The sequence below is a fragment of the Rhinopithecus roxellana genome, chromosome 16 (assembly GCF_007565055.1).
Source record: "Rhinopithecus roxellana isolate Shanxi Qingling chromosome 16, ASM756505v1, whole genome shotgun sequence".
Classification (NCBI taxonomy): Eukaryota; Metazoa; Chordata; class Mammalia; order Primates; family Cercopithecidae; genus Rhinopithecus; species Rhinopithecus roxellana.
Window position 1 is genome coordinate 19,943,627 of NC_044564.1, and position 22,920 is coordinate 19,966,546.

General features: G+C 39.3%; 1 protein-coding gene across 4 annotated transcripts; it reads left to right on the top strand.

Moving 5' to 3' along the window:
• The first annotated feature begins 199 nt into the window (after positions 1-199).
• On the top strand, positions 200-22,749 carry XPA (XPA, DNA damage recognition and repair factor). 4 transcript variants are annotated; one of them, XM_030920327.1, is made up of 8 exons: positions 358-495; positions 1,342-1,435; positions 3,822-3,932; positions 7,991-8,096; positions 10,361-10,526; positions 12,575-12,692; positions 15,206-15,435; positions 21,982-22,116. In XM_030920327.1, exons 3-7 carry the CDS (start codon positions 3,824-3,826, stop codon positions 15,409-15,411), a joined length of 705 nt encoding a protein of 234 aa, XP_030776187.1. In that variant the 5' UTR covers positions 358-495; positions 1,342-1,435; positions 3,822-3,823; the 3' UTR covers positions 15,412-15,435; positions 21,982-22,116. The 4 variants fall into 4 exon arrangements, with proteins under 4 accessions (XP_010355943.1, XP_010355944.1, XP_030776187.1 ...); XM_010357641.2 differs by lacking the exon at positions 1,342-1,435 and having other exon boundaries at positions 200-495; positions 21,982-22,749; XM_030920326.1 differs by lacking the exons at positions 358-495; positions 1,342-1,435 and adding an exon at positions 1,452-1,745.
• The last annotated feature ends 171 nt before the right edge of the window (positions 22,750-22,920 follow it).

A 22,920-nucleotide genomic window follows, 5' to 3' on the forward strand; every position in this document is an offset into this window, starting at 1 on the left:
GCCTGACTCCAAAGCCTATACTCTGAATCACCAAGCGAGACCTATTTTAAAGGTGACCAGGTCCTGACATATGATTTCAGCAGGGACTCTTCTCCCAGATGACAAGTGAGCAGGTAGGTAGGTGGGTACTCCGTGTCCGCGCATGCCCAGACTCCGCCCAGCGCCCCTGCAGGCCACGCCGAGGACCTTAACTGCGCAGGCGTTCTCATTCCGAAAGGCCCCTGGGTGCGGGGAATGCAGAGGCTGTGCCGGGGGGTCGGCTTGCCTGGGCGCGCAGTGCGCGTGCGTGGGGCTGGGAGCTGGGTCCTCGGAGTAGGTCGGACATGGCGGCGGCCGACGGGGCTTCGCCGGAGGCGGCGGCTTTAGAACAACCCGCGGAGCTGCCTGCCTCGGTGCGGGCGAGTGTCGAGCGGAAGAGGCAGAGGGCACTGATGCTGCGCCAGGCCCGGCTGGCTGCCCGGCCCTACCCGGCGACGGAGGCTGCGGCTACTGGAGGTTTGGGCCGCGGCGGCGCTTGCCCCTTCTCTCTCCCCGCCTCCCCGGTCCCCAGACTTGCTCGTGCGAGCCGAGTCCCGGGGCCCGGGGGTCGCGTCAACTCCGCTGGCGTCTGTGCGCAGATTCTTCCCCAGTCGTAGAGGGAATCCGCCCAGCCGCCTTGTCAGAGCGTCCTGTCCACGACCACAGAGCGTTCCGCGGTCGCGCCTGGGCCTCCTGGCCCCCGGGCCTTCTTTGCTGCACCTCGGCTGCTCAGCTTCGATTTTTCGTTTAGGGCTGCAGCCGCCCCGGCTGGGAGGTGCCAGCCACTGCCAGGTGTCAGGGCCTCAGCTGTCCCAGAAAGAGGAGTTAAGACTAGTTCTTGATTCTAGCCTATATCTTGGTGTTTGTTAGGGAGAACTTTCAGCTATTGGAGTTGCCAAAAGTCTAATGGATTGCTTCTCATGAGCTACCCGTTACTAGAAGTGCTCAAACAGAGACTGGAAGAACCCTTATGTGGAGGAGAGGAGATTCAGCAATCAGAAGAAGGGACTGGATAGTAAACCTTTAAGATTCTAATCCATAGATTCCATGAGTCTGTTTCTTGGACATGTGACCTGTACGATTTATTGGCAAAAGCTACATGCTCAAAACATGTTTTTTGATTGAAGTAAATTAAGGACTGATCTCTCATTGCAGATTATTCTTTTATGGAATTTGCCACTGGGGCCAACTAATAATTTTTTCCAGGGTACTTGAAATATAGGACCACCTCTATAACATGAAGTACATGTGTTCCTAAAGCTCTGTACTGTCCTGTGTCGAGCTCAGTTTACAGCTGTATTATCTGTTACTCTTTTTTATCAGCCAGATGTAGTGAGAGTGAGAAGAGTCTGAAGCTGGCAGCATGTCTTGATATTCGTACTAACACCGAAACTGCAAATTCCAGCTACTTTTGATGGTACTGGTCTCATTCTTTCTGCTTTATGGTGGTTTCCTTTTATTCCTTTCTCAACTTGAGGCACACTAGAATTGGACAAAAAGTTCATTTGCACTGATTAATTCATAGGCACGATTCCATAAAGGTTTCCATATCTATACTACATGGCTGTGGAACACAAGGTGCAAAATAGCAAAAACTGGTATTAAATTAAACTTTTGATCATGGAAAGCAAGGTAGAATGAACATTCTGTAAGATTTCTTAGGCAGTTCCCCAAGAACTGAACTGTATTGTAGCGTTGAGTACAACCCACCATGTTTCAAGAGTTAGGTAAGTGCCGGGATTTTTTATCTTTGTGATACTTTTATTTCCAGGTACTATACAATTTTCTTTTTCTTTGTGTGCCATGACATACGCCATGAAAGAGACTGAAAAAACTTGCTTAGAATACGAAGAGTGTTGCTAAGGTCCTGGGGAAACAGCAAGTCATAGCAGCAGAGAGAAATTGGGCTTTGTTTTGGGCATGAGTTAGCGTTGTTTAGGATCCTGCTGGAGTCATGGGCTCCACTACTCCAGCTTTCCCTGTTCTGAATTCTCATTGTGCTTACTGTCATTCCATTCATTTACTTTGCTATTTATATTACATATTCTGGTAGGTTCATTCGTTTCTATCCATCCAGTCGGTACTCATGGAATGTTTACTGTTTGTCAGAAGTATACAGGTAAAGGCACTCAGTCTAATGAAGGGGTACAGAGAAATGAACAGGCGTTATAGTGAGAATTGCTATTAACAGTGGAAACAAGCTTATAATCTAACCTTTCATTTAATAGAGGGAGAAATTGAGGCCAGAGAAGGGGAGTGACTTTAGCAGAATAAAACCTACTAAATTTGTCTTATTTTTAAAAATGGAGGTGTAACATACTGTAAAATGTACTCATCTGAATTTTACCTATGTGAATGCTTGTGTAAACACCATAGTGGTCAAGATATGTACACTTCCAGAACCTGAGAAGTTTTCCTGTTGCGCCTTCCTAGTCGGTGTCCACTCTCTACTCTCAGAAGTAATACTCTTCTGACCATTTGATTGGTATTACCTGTTTCCGAAATTCATGTACATTGAGTCTGTACAGTATCTGGCTTTTTTTTGCGCAACATGGTATCTGAGAGATTCAGGCATTTTGTTGCATGCATTGGTAGTTTGTGCATTTAGATGTTGTATAGATTCTTTTGTATTATGCTGCAATTTTTCTGTTTTCCTTTTGGTGGCTATTTGGGTTGTTTCCACTTTGGGGCTGTTAGGACTGAAACCTCTGTACACATTCCTGTTTATGTGCTTTAGTGGACATACTCACTTCTCTTGTGTATATGCCTGGAGATGGAATTGCTGGGTCATAGGAGAGGTGTAGTTATGCTCAGCTTTAGTAGGTATTGCCAAACAGTGATTATATCAGTTTCCATTCTCACCGGCAATGTATGGCAGTTCTGGTTGCTCCACATCCTCACACTTGGTATTGTCAGTCTTTTTCATTTTAGACATTCTGGTGAGAGTCTAATGATACTTCATTATGGTTTTAATTTGTATTTTTCTAATTATTAGAGATAATGAGAACCTTTTCATGTGCTTTTTGGCCATTTGGATATCCTCATTTGTTAAGTGCCTATTCAGATCTTTTGCCTGTTTTTAAAAGTTGGGTTATTTGTCTTTTACTGACTTGGAGGATTTTATTATGTATTCTGAATGTGAGTCCTTTGTCAGATATGCATACGTTAGTCCTCCCTTATCCAAGGTTTTACTTTCCGTGGCTTTAGTTACCCACAGTCAACCATGGCCCAAAATATGAAATGGAAATTTCCAGGTGAACGTGCGCGCGCGCACGTGCGCGCACACATACACACACACACACACATACACATACAACACAACACACCCCACTGCTGGAGTTCTGGCTGAGATCACCTTGAATCTTTAGATAAATTTGTGAAGAATTGATGTTTTCATGATATGGAGGCTTACAATCCATACACAGTATATTTCTCCATTTATTTAAGTCTTCTTTGATTTCCCTTAGTGTTTTGTAGTTTTCAGGGCAGAGGTTTCACACATCTCTTTCTAGGTTGTTATTTCTTAATTCTACTTGTAGATTCTTGTGGATATTTTACACACATAATGACATCATCTGTGAATAGATGCTGTTTTACTTCTTTCTTTTCATCCTTTATGCCTTTTTGGTTTTCTTGCTCTGTTGGACTAGCTGGGGCCTTCAGTATAATGTTGAATAGAAGTGGTGATCGTGGACATCCTTGTGTTGTGTGAGATATATTGAATTCAGAGGAATTTTCTCTTTGTGAACAAGGTAACAGACGGGCGTACCTACTTCAATTGTTGACTGCTTTTACTTTTGTAGGCATGGCTAATGTAAAAGCAGCCCCAAAGATAATTGACACAGGAGGAGGCTTCATTTTAGAAGAGGAAGAAGAAGAAGAACATAAAATTGGAAACGTTGTTCATCAACCAGGTAAAGTGAGTTTTTCAAAAATAAGTATCTAGATTGGTTATTTTGAGTAACATGCATAATTCTATGCAAACTGATGCTAAATAATGCTGCAGTTACTTTAATTAGTGAGTACATTATCTTTATAAAAGTGATAAAGTTTGGCAGTTTTGCTAGTAGATTAAAAAAAATCAAAGAAACAGCCATGCATATGGAAATGATTATTTAACTTGTGGCTGATGTGCTTAGGGGTTGATGCTCTCTGTTGTTTTATAATAGGCAGGGTTAGCCAGTATATTGATTGGTAGAATAAATACTCAGAATTATCTTGATAGGCTGAAATGAGGCGCCAGCATCCAGGAGATAACTGTGGAGAAAGAAAGTAACTTACAGAGTATAAGGTAGACCAGCATACAAAGAAGGATATAACTATGATCTAAGGTTAGTGCTTTGGTAAATCACTTATGTGTATGCATATCTTCACAGTGAGGGTACTTTCACAGTCTTTGGGAAAAAGATAGAAACACTTTATTTTTTCATAAGTTTAGTAGCCAACAATGCAATATAACAGATTTAAAAAAAACAAAAACCTATTTCAGTCTTGAGTTGCAGCTACAGAAGTGTTGTGCATTCATCAATGTAGGTGGTTGCCCTGCTCTAATCCGTGTGTGTCTATACTGTTGTTTGCAGAAGCTGAGACTCGAAGGATTAAAATAGTTGTTTTTATTTGCATCAGGGACTGGTTTTGTGGAAGACAAAACCTGGGGTGGGGTTGGGGGGTGGCCGGGGATGGTTTCAGGATGATTCAAGCACATTACATTTTACTGTGTACTTTATTTCCATTATTATTACATTGTAATACATAATGAAATAATTACACAACTCTTGCTTATGGTAGACCGCCAGTTTCTGAGTGGTAAATGTAAAAGGGAGTGACAGTTTGAAAATTATCATTGTGTTTATTTAGGAATTCCCATTATAAAGAATGTTTTAAATTAGAAAACTGCACATTTTAAACGTTTTAATTAATAATGCTATGTAATCGCTTCCTAATTGGTATTTCTAACACACTTTCTCTTCATTCTAACGCATCCTGGTAAATTTTTCAAATAGACCACTTTGGCTGTCACTAGCCTTGTTCTAAAATTTTTAGTTTTCCTTTTGTCTATGGATATGCTCCTCTAATATTCTACAAAAAAAGCATGATTTTTTTGTTTGTTTGTTTTCTTAAAGTTTGGAGATTAGTGTGTTATAACGAAGGAGGTAAGGGAAGGCAGTGATAGGAATATTTTGAAACAAACAATTAATGACATAATGACAATTCGCCTTTTCTTTTTTTTTTTTATTCTTCTTTAAGATGGAGTTTCACTCTCGTTGCCCAGGCTGGAGTGCAGTGGTGCGATCTCGGCTCACTGCGACCTCCGCCTCCTGGGTTCAAGCAATTCTCCTGCCTCAGCCTCCCGAGTAGCTGGGATTATAGGCATGCACCACCAGGCCCCACTAATTTTGTATTTTTAGTAGAGACGGGGTTTCTCCGTGTTGGTCAGGCTGGTCTCAAGCACCCAGTCTCAGGTGATCCACCCTCCTCGGCCTCCCAAAGTGCTGGGATTACAGGCGTGAGCCACTGCGCCCAGTCGACAGCTCCTCTTTCTTCTCATTGGAAATTATGGCAGCTCTGAGAGTTGGAGCATTCAGCCTAAAGACTTCTTAGTAAAATTTATTTATTTACATATATATGTGTATGTGTGTGTGTGTGTGTGTGTATATATGTATGTATGTAGGTAGGTTGTGTGTGTGTGTGTATGTGTGTGTGTGTGTGTATATATATATATAGAGAGAGAGAGAGAGAGAGTCTTGCTCTGTCACCAGCCTGGAATGCAGTGGCGTGATCTTGGCTTACTGCAACCTCTACCACCTGTGTTCAAGTGATTCTCTTACCTCAGCCTCCCAAGTAGCTGGGACTACAGGCACACACCACCATGCCTGGCTAATTTTTTTGTTTTTGTTTTTGAGACGGAGTTTCACTCTTATTGCCCAGGCTGGAGTGCAGTGGCACAATCTTGGCTTGGTGCAACCTACACCTCCTGGGCACAAGCGATTCTCCTGCCTCAGCCTCCAGAGTAGCTGGGATTACAGGTGCCTGCTACCACGCCCAGCTAATTGACAGCTGGCTAATTTTTGTATTTTTTTGTAGAGACAGGGTTTTGCCATGTTTACCAGGCTGGTCTCGAACTCCTGGACTCAAGTGATCCACCTACCTTGGCCTCCCAAAGTGCTGGGATTATAGGTGTGAGCCACTGTGCCCAGCCTTACTAGTAAAATTGCTGGCAGAAACAGTTCTTACAGGATTAAGTTTCATAGCTAGGCATTTGAAGTTCTTAAATAATCTAGCTTTATCTTACCTAGAGTGGTTTTTCTGTGCTGGGAGTTGAGGATACATGGCTGAATACAGACTCTCCTCTCAAGGAGTTTATAATCCAGAAGGTGAGACAGATAAGGAAGCTTTTTGCTTTGTTGGTAGGGAGTAGAATGGAGGGAGAAAAAAATTTTTCCATTTGGAAGTGAATGCTGTTGTTGTCTCTCTTCTGTTACCATGCTGTTTATTGCTCTTTCCTGTGTAATGTTGGTGCCCTGTCTGTAAGCAGATCCCTTTTCGCCCTACCGCTCTGGGACTAATCTGTTTTGTACTTTCAGCGGTGCTGTGGTAGGCAAAATAATGGCCCCCAAAGATGTCCATGCCTTAATCACCCTGGAACCTATGAATATATTATCCTTATCATAGCAAAAAGGACTTTGCAGACATGATTAAGGTTAAAGACCTTGAGATGGGGAGAATATCCTGGGTTATCCAGGTAGACCCAATGTAAGCACACAAGTTTCCTTAAAAGTGGAAGAGGGGCTGGGCACGGTGGCTCACACCTATAATCCCAGCACTTTGGGAGGCCAGGGTAGGTAGATCACCTGAGATCAAGAGTTTGAGACCAACCTGGCCAACATGGTGAAACTCTGTCTCTACTAAAAATACAAAAATTAGGACTGGGTGTAGTGGCTCACACCTGTAATTCCAGCACTTTGGGAGGCTGAGGTGGGTGGATCACAAGGTCAGGAAATCCAGACTAGCCTGGCCAACATGGTGAAACCCTATCTCTACTAAAAATACAAAAATTAACCCGGCGTGGTGGTGCGTGCCTGTAATCCCAGCTACTTGGGAGGCTGAGGCAGGAGAATCGCCTGAACCCAGGAAGTGGAGGTTGCAGTGAGCCAAGATCATGCCACTGTACTACAGCCTGGGCAACAGAGCGAGATTCCATCTCAAAAAACAAAACAAAAACAAAACAAAAATTATCTGGGCATGGTGGCGTGCACCTGTAATCCTAGCTACTTGGGAGGCTAAGGCAGGAGAATCGCTTGAACCCGAGAGGTGGAGGTTGCACTGAGCCGAGATCGTGCCACTGCACTCCAGCCTGGGCGGCAGAGCAAGACTCCTTTTCTACAAAAAAGTAGAAGAGGGAAGCCGAGAGTCAGAGGGACATGTGATTATGGAAGAAGTGAGTGATGCCATATGAGAAGCCACCATTGCTGACTGTGAAGATGGAGGAAGGGGTCATGAGTCAAGGAATGCAGGCAGCCTATAGAAGCTGGAAAAGGCAAGGAGATGGATCTTGCCTAGAGCCTCCAGAAAGGAACACAGCCCTGCCAACACCTTAATTTTAGCCTACTGAGACCCATGTCAGAATAAACTAGAGATCTGTGTGATAATAAATGTGTGTTGTTTTAAGTCACTTAGTCTGTGATAGTTTCTTATAGCTGCAATGTAGCACTAATACAGGTACCTTGCACATGGCTGGGATTCAGAAATACTTAGGGAATTGCTAGGTTTTTTTTCTTTATCTTACTTCCTTTTCTTTTTTCCTCTTTATTTTTTTTTTTAGATAAACATAATCAAGGTCCTATTTTGTCTTTTACTTGAATGTATTTATGTCAGGCATAACATACATGCTGATAAGCTAATAAAGTAGAGGAAAATATATTGTTCTCGTCATAAAAAAGGAAACTTAAAGAGTTCATTTTCCTTTTCTTAGGACCTGTTATGGAATTTGATTATGTAATATGTGAAGAATGTGGGAAAGAATTTATGGATTCTTATCTTATGAACCACTTTGATTTGCCAACTTGTGATAACTGCAGGTACGTATTTTAGATGATGTTCTTAATTGCTAATGTTTATGGGTAGGTTTAGGGCAAAACAAGTTATATCTGTTTGGATTTGATATTTTCTTAGTAATTATGATTTTTATTTTGGGCGTTTCCTAAAATTTCTATGGTTTCTATTTTGCCAAATACAGTAAATCTGTGTCTATTAAAGCTTGTGATATACCCCATAAAATAGGAAGGATGCCGATGGTTCTGCCATAGAAATTTCCTTTTCTTTTTCTGCTGGCCTGAGTTTTTTTGTTTTTGTTTTTTAACATCTCTCAGTAGCAGGCTCCTAACCCTTCTCTTCACCCAGCCCTAATGATCCCTCTATTTCTTCATTATTCCAGGGTGTGTTACATCTTGGTCAGAGGACTGGGGCCTTCAATGAGAGGACTGTAGCTCAGAATACCTTTTTCATTCATCTTTTGCTACCCTCATAAAGAGAATAGATGAGGAAAAGCCATATTCTTCCATTCTTTTTCTTCTAGACTTTATCCTTTTTTTATATCACCCAGAATAACCTTTCTCACTTCACATGGTTCTATCGCTAATGTTGACTCAGCCAGATGCTGTGCTGGTATCTTTTGCACTTTGAAGGCACTATCTTGGAATCTTAGTTGTCCCTCTTACCTGCTCCCTGTGCTTACTTTGTCCCTACAGCCCTAAATCAACTCCTCACATACCTGAAGGACCCAACCTTTTAGAGTCCCCCCTGCAGACATTGGGAGCCATCGTGATTGGCTTGTTGCTGAGCGGAGTCCTGGGTAGATAGAGAGGGAGGTGTGGTCCCTGGTCTCATGATCGGATATATGGCTGGGAATGTTCCGGCACCACAGCTGGAACTACAGATTACAAACTCATTTCCCACCGACACAGTGGTTAAGGTCCACAGTATTGTCATCATTCTTAAAAGCCAGTATAGCTTTTGGGAACTGAAACACTACATAGAATTTTATTTCCAAGAGAAAATGGAAGCAACTGTTGTACTGGTTTAAAGAAAGTTGTGAATATATTACCTTACCATAGCAAAGGGACTTTGCAGATATGATTAAGGTTAAAGACCTCGAGATGGGGAGATTATCCTGGGCTATCCAGGTAGACCGAATACAAGCACACGAGCTTTCTTAGAAGTGGAAGAGGAAAGCTGAGAGTCAGAGGGACATGCGATTAATGAAGAAGTGAGTGCTGCAATGTGAGAAGCCATCATCACTGGCTGTGAAAGTGGAAGGAGGGAGTCATGGTTAAGGAATGCAGGTGGCCTCTAGAAGCTAGAAAAGGCAAGGAGATAGATTCTTACCTAGTGCCTCCAGAAAGGAACGCAGTCCTGCCAACACCTTGAAAAGTCTGGAAACATTACGCTTTTATGTTTAATCATAATCAGGAACACAGTCCTCCATTCTTTTTCAACATCGTCAAAGATGATAGTTTTAGTACCATGTAGTCTACATGTCTCCTGTTAGTTTATACTTCTGAATTATTTAGCTTTCATACAGCTCTTCCCAGTTTTAACTTTTATGTGTTTGTGATAGAATCCTCTGATTGAACCTTTGATTTCTCCCCGCCCTGACCTGTACCTGCTCTTTAGTGTTTACCATTTCAGTAAAGCCAGCTTCATTCACTGGCTATGTCTCCACTCTCCTGTGTGTATTAATTCCAAACCTGTTTGGCTTTAGGTTCAAACCATATCCTGAATCCATTGGCATCTCATCCTCTCCCACTGCTGCCTTAGTCTAGGCTACCATCAGCTCTTGCCTGGACCACTGCCGTAGTGTTCTAACTGGTCTCTCCCCCACTACCCCTTTTGTACCCCTAGGGTCTCCTTTTCATATAGTATTTTGCTCAAAACTTTCTAGTGGTTTCTAAGCATCGTCTTCACCATTGCTTGCAAGGCCCTGATTGTCTCTGACTGTATCTCCCACCACTCCTCACCATCGCTTACTGCAGGTCTTCTAGTTACACTGGTCCTCTTGCTGTAAGCTCTCTTTGCAAAATACACCCATGCCCTAGAGCCTTTGCCCTTGCTGTTCCCTTTGCTAGGAATGTTTTTTCTCTAGATAATGTAACTTATCAGAATAAGTAAAAGATAAAGTATTTTTCCGTTAGAATTCTTATGTTGCTAATTTAACCATGAGAGTTGCAGGAAAAAGTATTTTATATGTCCTTTTTGCTGTGTGTGCCCCTAAGTTGCTGGGCCATTTGCAAACTTAGTTTATTTAAAATAACTAATTTATATAATGGACTTTATCTGTTTTCAGAGATGCTGATGATAAACATAAGCTTATAACCAAAACAGAGGCAAAACAAGAATATCTTCTGAAAGACTGTGATTTAGAAAAAAGAGAGCCACCTCTTAAATTTATTGTGAAGAAGAATCCACATCATTCACAATGGGGTGATATGAAACTCTACTTAAAGTTACAGGTCTCTAATAAGTTGTATTTATTATGTTTAACTCTGGTAAAGTCTTAATAACAAACTAGTCATAATTAGCTTGGTTTTTGCTTACAGAGTGTGAAAAAACTCTTTTCCCTAGTTTTGCATATGCATCACAGTCATGTATAATGACATTTAATAACATGTTTTCTCATTTTGCTTTTTTTTTTTTAAATACGGTAAGGTCTCACTCTGTCACTCAGGCTGGAGTGCAGTGGTGAGATCATGGTTCACTGCAGCCTTGACCTCCTGGGCTCAGGTAATCCTTCCATCTTAGCCTTCTGAGTAGCACCTGGCTAGTTTTTTGTATTTTTTGTAGAGATGGGGTTTTGCCATATTGCCCAGGCTGATCTCGAACTCCAGGGCTCAAGTGATCCTCCTGCTTTGGCCTCCCAAAGTGCTGGGATTACAGGCATGAGCCACCATGCCTGACCTCATTTTGCTTCTAATATGGCACTTTGAAACAAACATGTTGCTATGGGGTGATGTTAAGAGTACAATTTGGAAACTAAAAAAGGTTGGAATGGGAGTCAGGCCCCATTTCCTTACCCTCTTTCACCTCCATCTCCCACCAAAAAAGAAATATTAAAAAAAAGAAAAATTTCAGAAATACCTAAAATCTAACTCTACCCATCTGGAATGCTAGTGAGTGTCCATATAGCTCTATAATCTCAGAGCAGGTCTTCTTAGCTCCACTTGCTGCAGATGGGGTACAGCCGTGCCAAGATGGTGATCCACTTAGTGGCTAGGACTGCTAGTGCCCAGGCCAGTTTCTTTGAGTCACAAGCAGTCTCTTGTATTTACCTCAGAGTGGTACAAATATTGTAATATTCTTTTTGTGCTGTTAGCTTAAAATATTGGGAAGCATTGCTTTAGAGCACAGTTTTGAATATATACTATATTAGAAAATCCCATATCACCAAATAAAATTAAGAAGCCATATTGTAAAACAAAACATGTACTAAATTTCATTAAATACTAATACAAGTCTGTTGATTAGAAAATTCACTATTGTTTTATGTACTATTAAATATTTTTAAATGCCGCTAATTAAATCAGTATACACTTTCTTATCACTTGATGCTTTTATTTTATACTCGGTGAAATAGTGCCATTAGACTTTATTACAGTTTTTTGTTATATATCACAACTTTTGCATACATAAAAGGGAAAATGCAAGTGCAGAAGACTTATGAAGGTATTCCTAAACTTTCCATTCAAAGTCCAGTTCTTCACCACTTTTTGACTCAGAGTTGTTAAAGTACCATTAAGTGCACTGGTGATGCAGCATTTTCAGGGATGTTAAATTGTGGAAAACGTGATGTCCCAGAATATATGAAAAACAAGTATATCACTTGATTATGTTAAATTTGAGTTTGGCTACACTGATTAATATTATGGTCCTTTAACATATTGTGAGAGGTATCCTGAGCATAATCCTTAGTGGTAAATTCTCTTAAAATGTAAGTAAATACTATAAAGAGTAAAGGTATGTAATGTAAAGTTTTAAAAGTAGAATGAAGACTTTTTACATCATTTTGGTACCAAAATTTAAAAAGTATATATATCCTGCAGATTAGAAGTCAGGTCGATAGAAACAGTTACTGCTCTTGAAGGAGATGAGTAGTAGTAATTGGTAATTTCCTGCGGTTGGAGATTTTTGGAGATGACCTCATATTTAGGTCTGATGTGGCTAATCTGTCAACAAACTGTTTCTTTGGTGAGTCCGCTACAGTTGATCAAACTCACTGACCACATGTACTTTTGATTCCTGTGACGATACAGTCAGAGGACAACTTTTCTATTTATAATCTAATTCAGCATACGTTTACTGACAGTTTCATAGGTTTAGATAGATGTTTTATTAGAGTTGTTTCTGATCATTAATATTTAGAATCTTTACATTTCTCATAAGTATTTATAAATTTATACTTGAGTTAGATATTCTTTGGTACCTGTGGATTTTACAGTTGTAACTTTATAATATTTTGCAAGTCCGAATCACAACTTATTTAAATATGGATTTTGTGTTGTAGATTGTGAAGAGGTCTCTTGAAGTTTGGGGTAGTCAAGAAGCATTAGAAGAAGCAAAGGAAGTCCGACAGGAAAACCGAGAAAAAATGAAACAGAAGAAATTTGATAAAAAAGTAAAAGGTAGGTGGCCACATTTTATATCATGAAGGATTGTGTTTTGCCATTTTGCAAAAAGCCTTTAGCTAGATTCTTCCTGTTTAATGTCACCAATAGATTGGAATGTGTTTTTCAGAGGTTGAAAAAAAATGACTTAAGGTTTGCCTCAGTATGTTGGTCTTCAAGGCACTCAGCTCAAACCTCACAGTACATTTCTGAAAAACATGTACATCATCATCTTAAAGTGAATCATGTTTTTATATAGGAACAATGTGAGGATTGGGAGTGGTATCACTGGTCAAGCATTTGGCATCAATTAAATCTTAAGTATAATCAATAGTGTTATAAAAAAACACACCCACCAACAATTTCCTGTAATTGCTTAAAATGAAAAGCCATGCCCTAAGTCTTAGTCATCTAATTCAGCAGCTAGAAGGAACTTTTATTTTATATATGACCAAAAGACCCAGAAAGGTGGAGTGACTTGTTACATAGATAGTTACTGGCAGAGATGGGACTGGAAGCAGGCTTTTTTGACTGAAAGTCTCCATGAAGTAGTCATTTCTCTATCCATGCATCTGTGTTTGCATACATTCCCTTGTCCATCTATCTATGCATTAATTTGTCCCTGTTATCCATCCAGGTATGTATGTCTGTTAAGTCTGTCTGTCTTTTCATCCATCCATCCATCAATGCATCCAATGTTTACTAAGTGTCAATTATGTGCAAGGCACTGTGCTAACATAAATTCTGGAGTCAGAATTTGTCAGGAGAGAAACTTAAAATCGTACCGGTGTGCTAGGTACCATGATAGTGATGAGCGAGCGGTGCTGCAGGAGCACAGAGGTCACTTTCTGCTCTATCACAGAATCCCTGAAAGAGCCTTAAAAAAGGAAACATCCATATTCTTCATGCAGTAATTTTGCAGAGGCCCATTGTAGTGTACACTGTGTAGAGATAACACATACTTTATGTGTATATTGGGTTTTATATATATACTAAATTAATTCATTGAAAATGAATATCCTATCCATATAATTTTGCTTTTGTTTTTCATAATTGGCTTTGGAGTGGTTTGGATTGGATTCATAAGTGGTTTTGGAGAGTGAATAAGATCAGATGTCTTAAAAACAAAAAAGCAAAACCTAAAATTGAACGTAAGCCTTCCTCGTGAGGAACACAAGTTGTTGTAATTCTTCTTATTGTGAGGATTTGTTTTTCCTTTGTTGTTACAAGTGTAATTCAATTACAGTGCGGAAAAGTTAGAGAATTACAAAGAGCTCTTATCGCATTGATTTTCCTACTCAGAGACAATCATCAGCGACGTTTTAATTTTTGCTCTTCCTGTTCTTTTCTATCCTAAGATCCTTAAAATTTTTTAAAAATAAAAATGGAAGCACTATTTGACACGAAGTTAAGCCACCAACTCCTTGATCAACATCCGTATACACATCTTTTTATATAGTTACTTAGCAATTCCTGAATCACAAGGTAAAGCACACATTCATGGCTTTGTAGAGAGGTTTCCTGTAATAAGTTGTGTCACCTAAGAACATTTCATTAAAGACCTCCCTAGAATTAGCCACTGCTGTATTGAGAGGATTTGGAAATGGTTCTTAAATTTGGCCCTTTAATCTTTTCAATGCTTTACACCAGTCCTTCCTCTGTTCCAGTAGCAAGGAGAATCTTGAAAGATAAAGTAGTGAAAAGGCATTTTAAGAGGTGTGAAAGAGAGGACAGAGTTATAGATTAGTTATATACTAGCCTAGGATTTTTTAACTCCAGCTACCTGAAATCACCTCAACTCTTACCTCTCTGCTGCCTCCTTAAACCATTTCCAGGTGGTATTTTGGTGCAGATAATAATATATGGATAAAATACTAAGTATTAATTAAAAACCTGTATCTGCAAGGTGATAAAATATTTTTTGAAACGAGGGCTGTCTGTACTTTCTTAGATACTAATTCTGTAGTTTGGTCACAGTGTCATCTAATGGTAACAAATTCCTGTAATTTGACAAACTGAATGAAAGACGATGGCATCCATTTCATCACATGCTTTTTTAATAAAAATCCTCTGTGGCATATATATTATTAGGATGAACAGAACTCTTCAAAAAGGTTTAGTTTTCATTGGTATTACTTTTTAAAGAAATATAAACTTTAATGTAATTGGCTTTTTTTCTCATTACATTAAATTGGTGCTGTTAATCACCAGATAAGTTCATTGTTAATTGTCCTCATTTTTGAAGAGTTTGAACTTGCCCTGAAGTTTTTCATAGAGTTACACCTCTTGGGTCTGGTTTCTTTTCCAGTTCGCTTTTTATTTGAATGAAGCATGTCTTTTGAGGAAATTTTCCAAAGTGGTTACATGAGTCATATATTTTCCAAGTCTTTGCAAATAGAAATGTTTTTCTGCTTTTGTGCATATGAATACCTAAGTTCTGTAACATTACTCCACTGTCTTCTGGTGTTTAATGTGCAGAGAGGTCAGTGTGATGCCTTCTTTAATTATGGCTTCTTGTTGATTTACTTTAGAGGTTGTTCCCGCCTTCCTGAATAGGCCACAAAGGGCTGAGATTGGAGTAGACACTGTAGAGAGTAGACACAAGGAGCTTACTGTACAGTTTTCTCAGAGGCTCAGAACAGAGAGGAATAAAAGCAAGTCTAAAAGTATTTTAGTTGAAAAGAAATTGGAACCTGGTTCCTCTTGGTCTTCTGATTTTGATCCACAAAGAAGCTGACACAGTTTACTTCTTTATGGGAAGGTAAGAGATTATATTTACCTGCTTTGAGAATATGATCTTCTACTTTAGCAATTTGAGAATTGATCTTACTACCAAAAATAATTTTATAGTTTAAATAGTATAAGGTGTGTATATATCTCTATAGATCTATATCTATAGAGATATATAAAAATAGGGTGAAAGACAAAGTGTTTTCTTGTTAGTGAATTCAAATTTTTACGGATTTTAGATACAAGAAGGCAGAAACTGCTGTTCAGTTTTTTAACTGGTATCAAAACTCTGTATCAAAATATTCAAAGGACCGGTTGAGAGTATTTGGAAAGAGTTCTTTTGAATTTGGCCATTTCAGTGCCCTCCACCAGTCCTTCCTCTCTTCCAGGAGCAAGGAGAGCCTTGAAGGATAAAGTAGTGAACAGGCATCTTAAGGCGTGTGAAAGGACCGTTATACATTAATCAGTTATAGATTATAGAAATCAGTTTTGATTTCAAAACTTCAGGATGCACTGGCCTTAGTATTAGATGGGAACGTTCACTTGGTTCAAATGTAGAGAACCTTTTGGGTTTGCATGTCTACTCTATAAATAAGGTAGAGATAAGGCTTTTCTTTAGTTACACCAGCTTTCTCTTATTCAGTACTGGTAGAGGTTACCCTTCTAAAAAAAGGAAAATAAATTCATTTTCATTTTTTATTACTATGGACTTTCCTCCCAAAAGAGGTAGGTAAGAAATCTCTTATGGGGCCCAAGTTTGTGAACATTGTACATTGTGGGTCTGTGGTTATATTTAGGAGTCTTTGGAGTCATCTCTCAAGAGAGTTTGGGAGACTCAATTCTCTGTTACTCTGCTTTAGTTTATGGAGGACTAAATAAGACCAAAGCATCATATTGTCTTTGTGTCTTTTCCTTGTAATTTTTTTTCCTCCTGTTAACAAGGGGCACCATGAGTCAATACTTCCTGCTCTACCATGAAGCATTTAGAAGTATCTTGTCTGTCTCAGTTAGTTGTCTTATAAGTTGACCTCAGAAGCAGCATTGGGTTTCCTTGAATACAGACCACCTCTTTTGCAAAACCAAGATGTTAAACTGAATGCAAGTTTTAGATTGGTATAAAATAACATTTTCATTTAAAAAAGGATTTAGGAGAAAATTTTTTTGTGTAAAATGTATAAGCGGTCCCTGAATATATCAGTAACAAGACTGATTACCATGAAAATTGTTATAAATTTCCACAAAAGGCAGTCCTTAGTTAATAGCTTCCAGAATTGTGAAATTCTAGGCCAGTGGAACTAGGAGGCTGGCACATGGTAAACCACTATTTTGTCTCCAGCTTCAATTAGGCCTTCAGCACTGCGTAGGACCTGCACCCACGCCAGGTTTCCTTGGCTCCCCCAGTCGGTTTCAGACCTACAGATCTTTTTTCACTCTCCTAAAGCCTTATCTTGTTTTTACAACTACCTCCTTCCCATTCTCAGCAGTAGGTAGTTGATTTCTGCTTTCCTAAGTTTTAAGTTGTTAAATGTAGTGTGAAGAAAGTATTAATCTTAAATTTATTTACCTGATGTTGACATTTGCCATATTTACTTTTTCTTCCACACACACATATTTTGCCAAGCCATTTATGTTACTTGCAGACATTGTGATTCTTACAAATACTTCAGCATGTTTTTCCTCAAAACAATGGCATTCGGCCGGGAGCAGTGGCTCACGCCTGTAATCCCAACACTTTGGGAAGCCGAGGCGGGCAGATCACCTGAGGCTAGGAGTTTGAGACCAGCCTGGCCAACATGGTGAAACCTTGTCTCTACTAAAAATACAAAAATTAGCTGGGCATGGTAGCGGGCACCTGTAGTCCCAGCTACTCAGGAGGCTGAGGCAAGAGAATTGCTTGAACCCAGGAAGTGGAGGTTGCAGTGAGCTGAGATTGTGCCATTGCACTCCAGCCTGGGCAAAAAGAGTGAAACTCTGTCTCAAAAAAACAAAAAACAAAACAAAACAAAACAAAAAACAATGGTGTTCTTCTACATAGCTAAAGAACAATGATCATACTCAAGAAATTTAGCATTAATATAATGCTGCTGTCTTGTGTATAATTTAATATTCCCGTTATTTTGGTGTCCTTTACAGCTTTTTGTTGGATCCAGGTGCTATTCAAGGATGATGTATAGTGATAGTTGCTTTTAAACTAGTCTCTCAGCCTTTTTTGTCTTTCATGACGTTGACATTTTGCAGTGCCCAGGCCAGCTGCTATTCAGTGTGTCCCTCCATTCAGATTTATTAGCTGCTTGTTTCCTCACAGTTAGACTCAGGTCGAATGTTTTTGGTGGGAATACTTTCAAGCTGATGTGTTTGAGCATTTATCAGTAGACACATGGTACCAGTTCTTTTAAGGGAGTGGTAGTTTGACTGCTTAGTTAAGGTGGTGTCTGCCAGGTTTGTCCATTGTAAAGGTACCCTTTATCCTTTGTAATTAGTGAGAAATCTAATACTGTGTGAATATCTCATTCCTTACCTTTCACTCAGTGGTTTTATTTAGTACACAGGGCTGAGTCTTACTGTAGTTATTATTGTGGTGGATATAAATGGTGATTTTCTATTTCTGTCACTTTCTGTAATTGTTATTTGGCTTTTGGAAAGAGGAGCTTTTCTCCTTTTAAAAACTTTTTTTTTTTTTTTTTTAAGCATCAGCTGGACTCATTGTTTCTTATTCTGAAGTCAATGTATTATAGTCCATTCCGGTCATGATTCATTTTGGTGTTGAAATTGTCCAAAATTTGTCCAGTAGAATCCCCTTCAAACTAGCTCCTGTCTTTTTAAACTATTTTGTTTGGAAATAATTTCAAACTTATAAAAACTTGCAAGGATAATAATACAAAGGGCCACTCATATATCCTTTATCCAGATTACCTACTGTTAACACTTTATGCTATTTGCATCATTTGCATGCTCTTTCTATACACACAATTTATTTTTTTCTGAACCATTTAAGACTTAAGTTGTATACATTACCACCCTTTACCCATAAATATTACAGTGTATATTTCCTAATAGGGATGTATTTTGTTACACAACCAAAGTATATTGTTAACTCGAGTAAATGTAACATTGATTTAGTATTTATGTCTAATCTGCCCTCCATATTCTAGTTTTGTTAGTTGATCTAATACTCTTTTTAGTGATTCCTTTCTAGAACAGAATCTAGTCTGGGATTGGGTATTGGCTTTAGGTACCAAGTCTTTCTAAACTTTTCTGGGATATTTACACAGCTCTTATTTTTTATGACATTGACATTTTTGAAGAAAAGTCTGCTTCCTCTGCCCTTTCAAAACATGCTTCTCACTTGGGGCAGTTTCTGGTGTGTCCTGCTGGCTGGATGTAGGGTATGCATTTCAGGCCAGGGACAGTATGTAAGTGATGTGCTTTTCTCAGGGCCTCATATCTGGAGGCACTGATGTCTGTCAGCCCTCAGTGGTAATTCTGATTTTTGATTTGATAAGCAAAAAGAAATTGTATCCCCCTAGATTTAGTATCCATCCATTGATGGTTCCTGCTAGAACCAGTCTTTCTAATTCCAGCATTCCTTCTGCATTTAAGCAGTCGGCAGTCAGCATTCTGTAACATCCTTTGCCCCATTTACTTATTGGTATGAATTCATTAATTTGTTTTTCTCCAGTGGCTTTGGTTCTTTCTGTCCTTACTTTGTTGCTCAAATGGTCTGATTTGGCCTAGTGACTAGCTTTTGTATCTTTTGACATGTCATTTCCTTTTTTATTTTTATTTACTTGTTTACTTTTGAGACCTAGTCTTGCTCTGTCACCCTGGCTAGAGTGCAGTGGCGCAATCTCAGCTCACTGCAACCTTCGCCTCCTGGGTTCATATTATTCTCCTGTCTCAGCCTCCCAAGTAGCTGAGATTACAGGCATGTGCCACCATGTCCAGCTAATTTTTGTGTTTTCAGTAGAGATGGGGGTTTCACCATACTGGCCAAGCTGGTCTCGAACTCCTGACCTCAAGTTGATCCACCTGCCTTGGCCTCCCAAAGTGCTAGGATTATAGGTGTGAGCCACCATGCCCGGCCTTATGTCATCATTTCTTGAGCACTCCTGCTTTCTAGCACAACACATGTGTACCTGTATTTCTATGTCTCTGTCTATAAATGTATGTAAACCTTGAGTTTACACACTGATACATCCAGTTCTAAAATTTCATGGTTCATTTTAGTTTTACTTATACGGGCTTTTTGGATGATGAGAAACCTGGTGGCTCCCGTGATCCTTAATATAGTAACTTGATCAAAGCCATTTGTGTGACTAATTCCCATTACTCTTGCTGCCTCCTCTTCTGGAGGGAGCCCTCTTTTTCTTGGGCTCTCTCACCCTGCTGTGGATGCTTACTTGCTCCATAGGACTGGATTGTTCAGAAAGGGAAAGAAGGGTGAAAAAAACTCCAAATCTATCTATTTTAAAATACTTCCTTATGTTCTGTTGTTTTTTCCTTTGAGACAGGGTCTCGCTCTGTCACCTAGGCTGGAGTGCAGTGGTGCAATCATGGCTCACTGCAGGCTCAAACTCCTTGGCTTAAGTGATCCTCCCACCTCAGCTTCCCAAGTAGCTGGGACTACAGACACATGCCACCATGGCTAGCTAATTAAAAACATTTTTTAAAATTTTTTATTTTATTTTTTTTTAAGAGATGGGGGTTTCACTATGTTGCCCAGGCTGGTCTTGAACTCCCAGGCTCAGATAATCCTCCCAAAGTGCTGGGATTACAGGCATGAACCATTGCACCTGGCCCAGAATACTTCCTTTCTGGCACAAGTTTTTCCAGGAATGTCTAGTAAATAAATTAAAGATGTGGGTTTATTCTTACCATTAAGCCTGACACACTAGCTGAAGAGTGGGGAGAAAAAGTCAAAGTCAGTGTAAAACCTTAGGTTCAATTATGGCTAGAAAGAGTTTTACTACAAGTATTTTTTTTTTAGTATTCAGAAAAGTTTTCTTTGGTACCTCTTTTTAAGTACACATAATATTCAAATTAGGCAGAAAAGTTAGTTTAGCATGATTGCGCCACAGTAAAATTTTGTAGGATTTTCAGTGGGATAAGGTGGCCAGATGTCTTACATGAGAACCAAGTTGAAAAGCAGGTATTAGAATTCAAGTAGGCAACATCTTCCTTACATTATCTGAAACCAGGGGGCATCTGTGGAGTTCTGGTTAGCATATCATTTTTTATTTAGAAGATATCCTAAGGTAAAATTTAAAGGAAGGGGGGCATTCCAGATCTATATCTAGAAAAACCAAGGTCTTCAGAATATGAGAGGATACTGAAAGAAATGAAGAGTTTAGATGAACATTTTTTTCTTCCAGACCAAAAACTATCTAGAGGTATGTGCACTGAAATAATGTCAAAGTACTTTTCATGCTAGAAGTATCCATCAACTATACAAACTTGGGCAACTTATAACTTCTCTGTGCCTTGGTTTTCTCATCTGTAAAATTGGAATAATTCTACTTAGCTTAAAGGGTTGTGAGGATTAAATGTATTTAAAGTGGTAAGAACACTGCCTTACACATAGCCCTGTGTTTTCATCTTCATGACATAAAAGCTGAAAATAAGATTCAAGTAGTATTTTGATACTACTTATAGATCTAAAATGGATTAGGGAAAATATGTGATTACTTGGTGTATGTTGATTTTTATAGCTGCGATTATACAAGACAGCTATCATACTCTCCCTTAGGTAATGCCACTGTCAAAGACAATGATGAACTGTGTGGATCACTGGTGAGAACAGAAATGTAAAGTGTTGCTAAAATATGATTTACTTGGTTGCTTTCAAAGAACCCAATATAATTTTCTTTGTAAAATGATTTTGACAGGAAGTAGCAGAAAAACCTCCAAACATTAGAATATGACCAGTGTCCTGGCTTCACAGTTATCTTTGCTTAGTTTCTCAACCTGCAAATTAAAGTAAAATCAAAACTCTATGGTTCTTTCCAGCTCTTAATATTCTGTGATTCTTATTTTTAGTCCTCTTATAAGAACTTCAATAGACTTGAGGTCTTATTGCACAAGCAGTTTTTCTAAGATGAAAACATACCAGCATAGTGGTAGAGTTCTCTACTTTCTAGTTTTCTGGCAAACCTTGACTTGATGCTTATTGACGTAGCTCCTGACAAGAACTTAAAAATACTTTATATTTCAGCTGACTCATTTTCCTACTATGGCATTCTGTTATCTGAAGTCAAACATACCTGAATGTGTCCTATCTTGTTACTCAACTCACTTCTGAATATGGTTCTGTTTTGCATACCACCAACCCACATAACCATTTCTGAATCTCGTTTCACACTGCTCCAGTGAAAACTTGATTCACAGGCCAAACTAGTGAGGTAAGAAAGTAAGTTTGCCAAGTTTGTATAATCAACTTTGTTGTAAAATTAAGGTAAACTATATATGGTTTAAATACACAGACACACACACGCACATTGCTGAAAGCTTGATGGATTTGGATTTTTGGATTCAGCTGAATAGCACCACTGAAAAGATGACTTTAAAATTTTTTTCTCAGAATTGCGGCGAGCAGTAAGAAGCAGCGTGTGGAAAAGGGAGACGATTGTTCATCAACATGAGTATGGACCAGAAGAAAACCTAGAAGATGACATGTACCGCAAGACTTGTACTGTGTGTGGCCATGAACTGACATATGAAAAAATGTGATTTTTTTAGTTCAGTGACCTGTTTTATAGAATTTTATATTAAAGGAAATTGATTGGTCATGTTCAAAATTCAAAAAAAATGCAACGTCTTCTTAGATGAATGAAACCCTTGTATAAGTAATGCTTCAGTAATAATTATGTATGTTATGGCTTAAAATTAGCACATTTCAATGTGAAGGTCGCCTGGCCTGGTTGTGTGCAGAATGTCATGTCTGCAATTGCTTTCTTACAACAGAGATGGGAGCTGAGTGCTAGAGTAGGTGAAAAAGTGATAGGTCAGCTACAAATTTGTGGACAAGATACCAAGGCAAACCCTAGATTGGGGTAGAGGGAAAAGGTTTCAATAAAGGCCACAGCTGGCTGAACTGGATTCTTAACCAGGAAACAAATGGTGGTGTACCACTGTACCCTAGGTTCTGGTCATGTGTTTTTTAGGACGATTTCTGTCTCCACGATGGTGGAAACAGTGGGGAACTACTGCTGGAAAAAGCCCTAATAGCAGAAATAAACATTGAGTTGTAGGAGTCTGATCATGTTTTCTGTACTCTTGGGGCCTCTATTGTGGGCCCTAACATTAGTCTAGATAGCTTTTTAAATGTTGGATTAAAGTGGAAAAGAGTTGTTTTCATGGTTGAGTGTCTGATTGTTGATCAAAGAAGGTACTGATGTTTACTGTTAAGTAGTGCTAACATTTACTGAGCATTTGCCAACCAGGTGCCAGGCGTGCACCTAAGTGCCTTAGGAGTATGTTCATTTAGTCCCAGGCTTGCTTCCGTGCTGCTTTCAGATTT

Bases quoted from the DNA above. Each gene is read 5' to 3' on its own strand.
- XPA (XM_010357641.2), top strand. From the start codon at position 324: ATGGCGGCGGCCGACGGGGCTTCGCCGGAGGCGGCGGCTTTAGAACAA. The intron at 3,933-7,990 runs GTAAAGTGAGTT...TCCTTTTCTTAG, and splicing joins AAACGTTGTTCATCAACCAG to GACCTGTTATGGAATTTGAT. The intron at 8,097-10,360 runs GTACGTATTTTA...ATCTGTTTTCAG, and splicing joins CCAACTTGTGATAACTGCAG to AGATGCTGATGATAAACATA.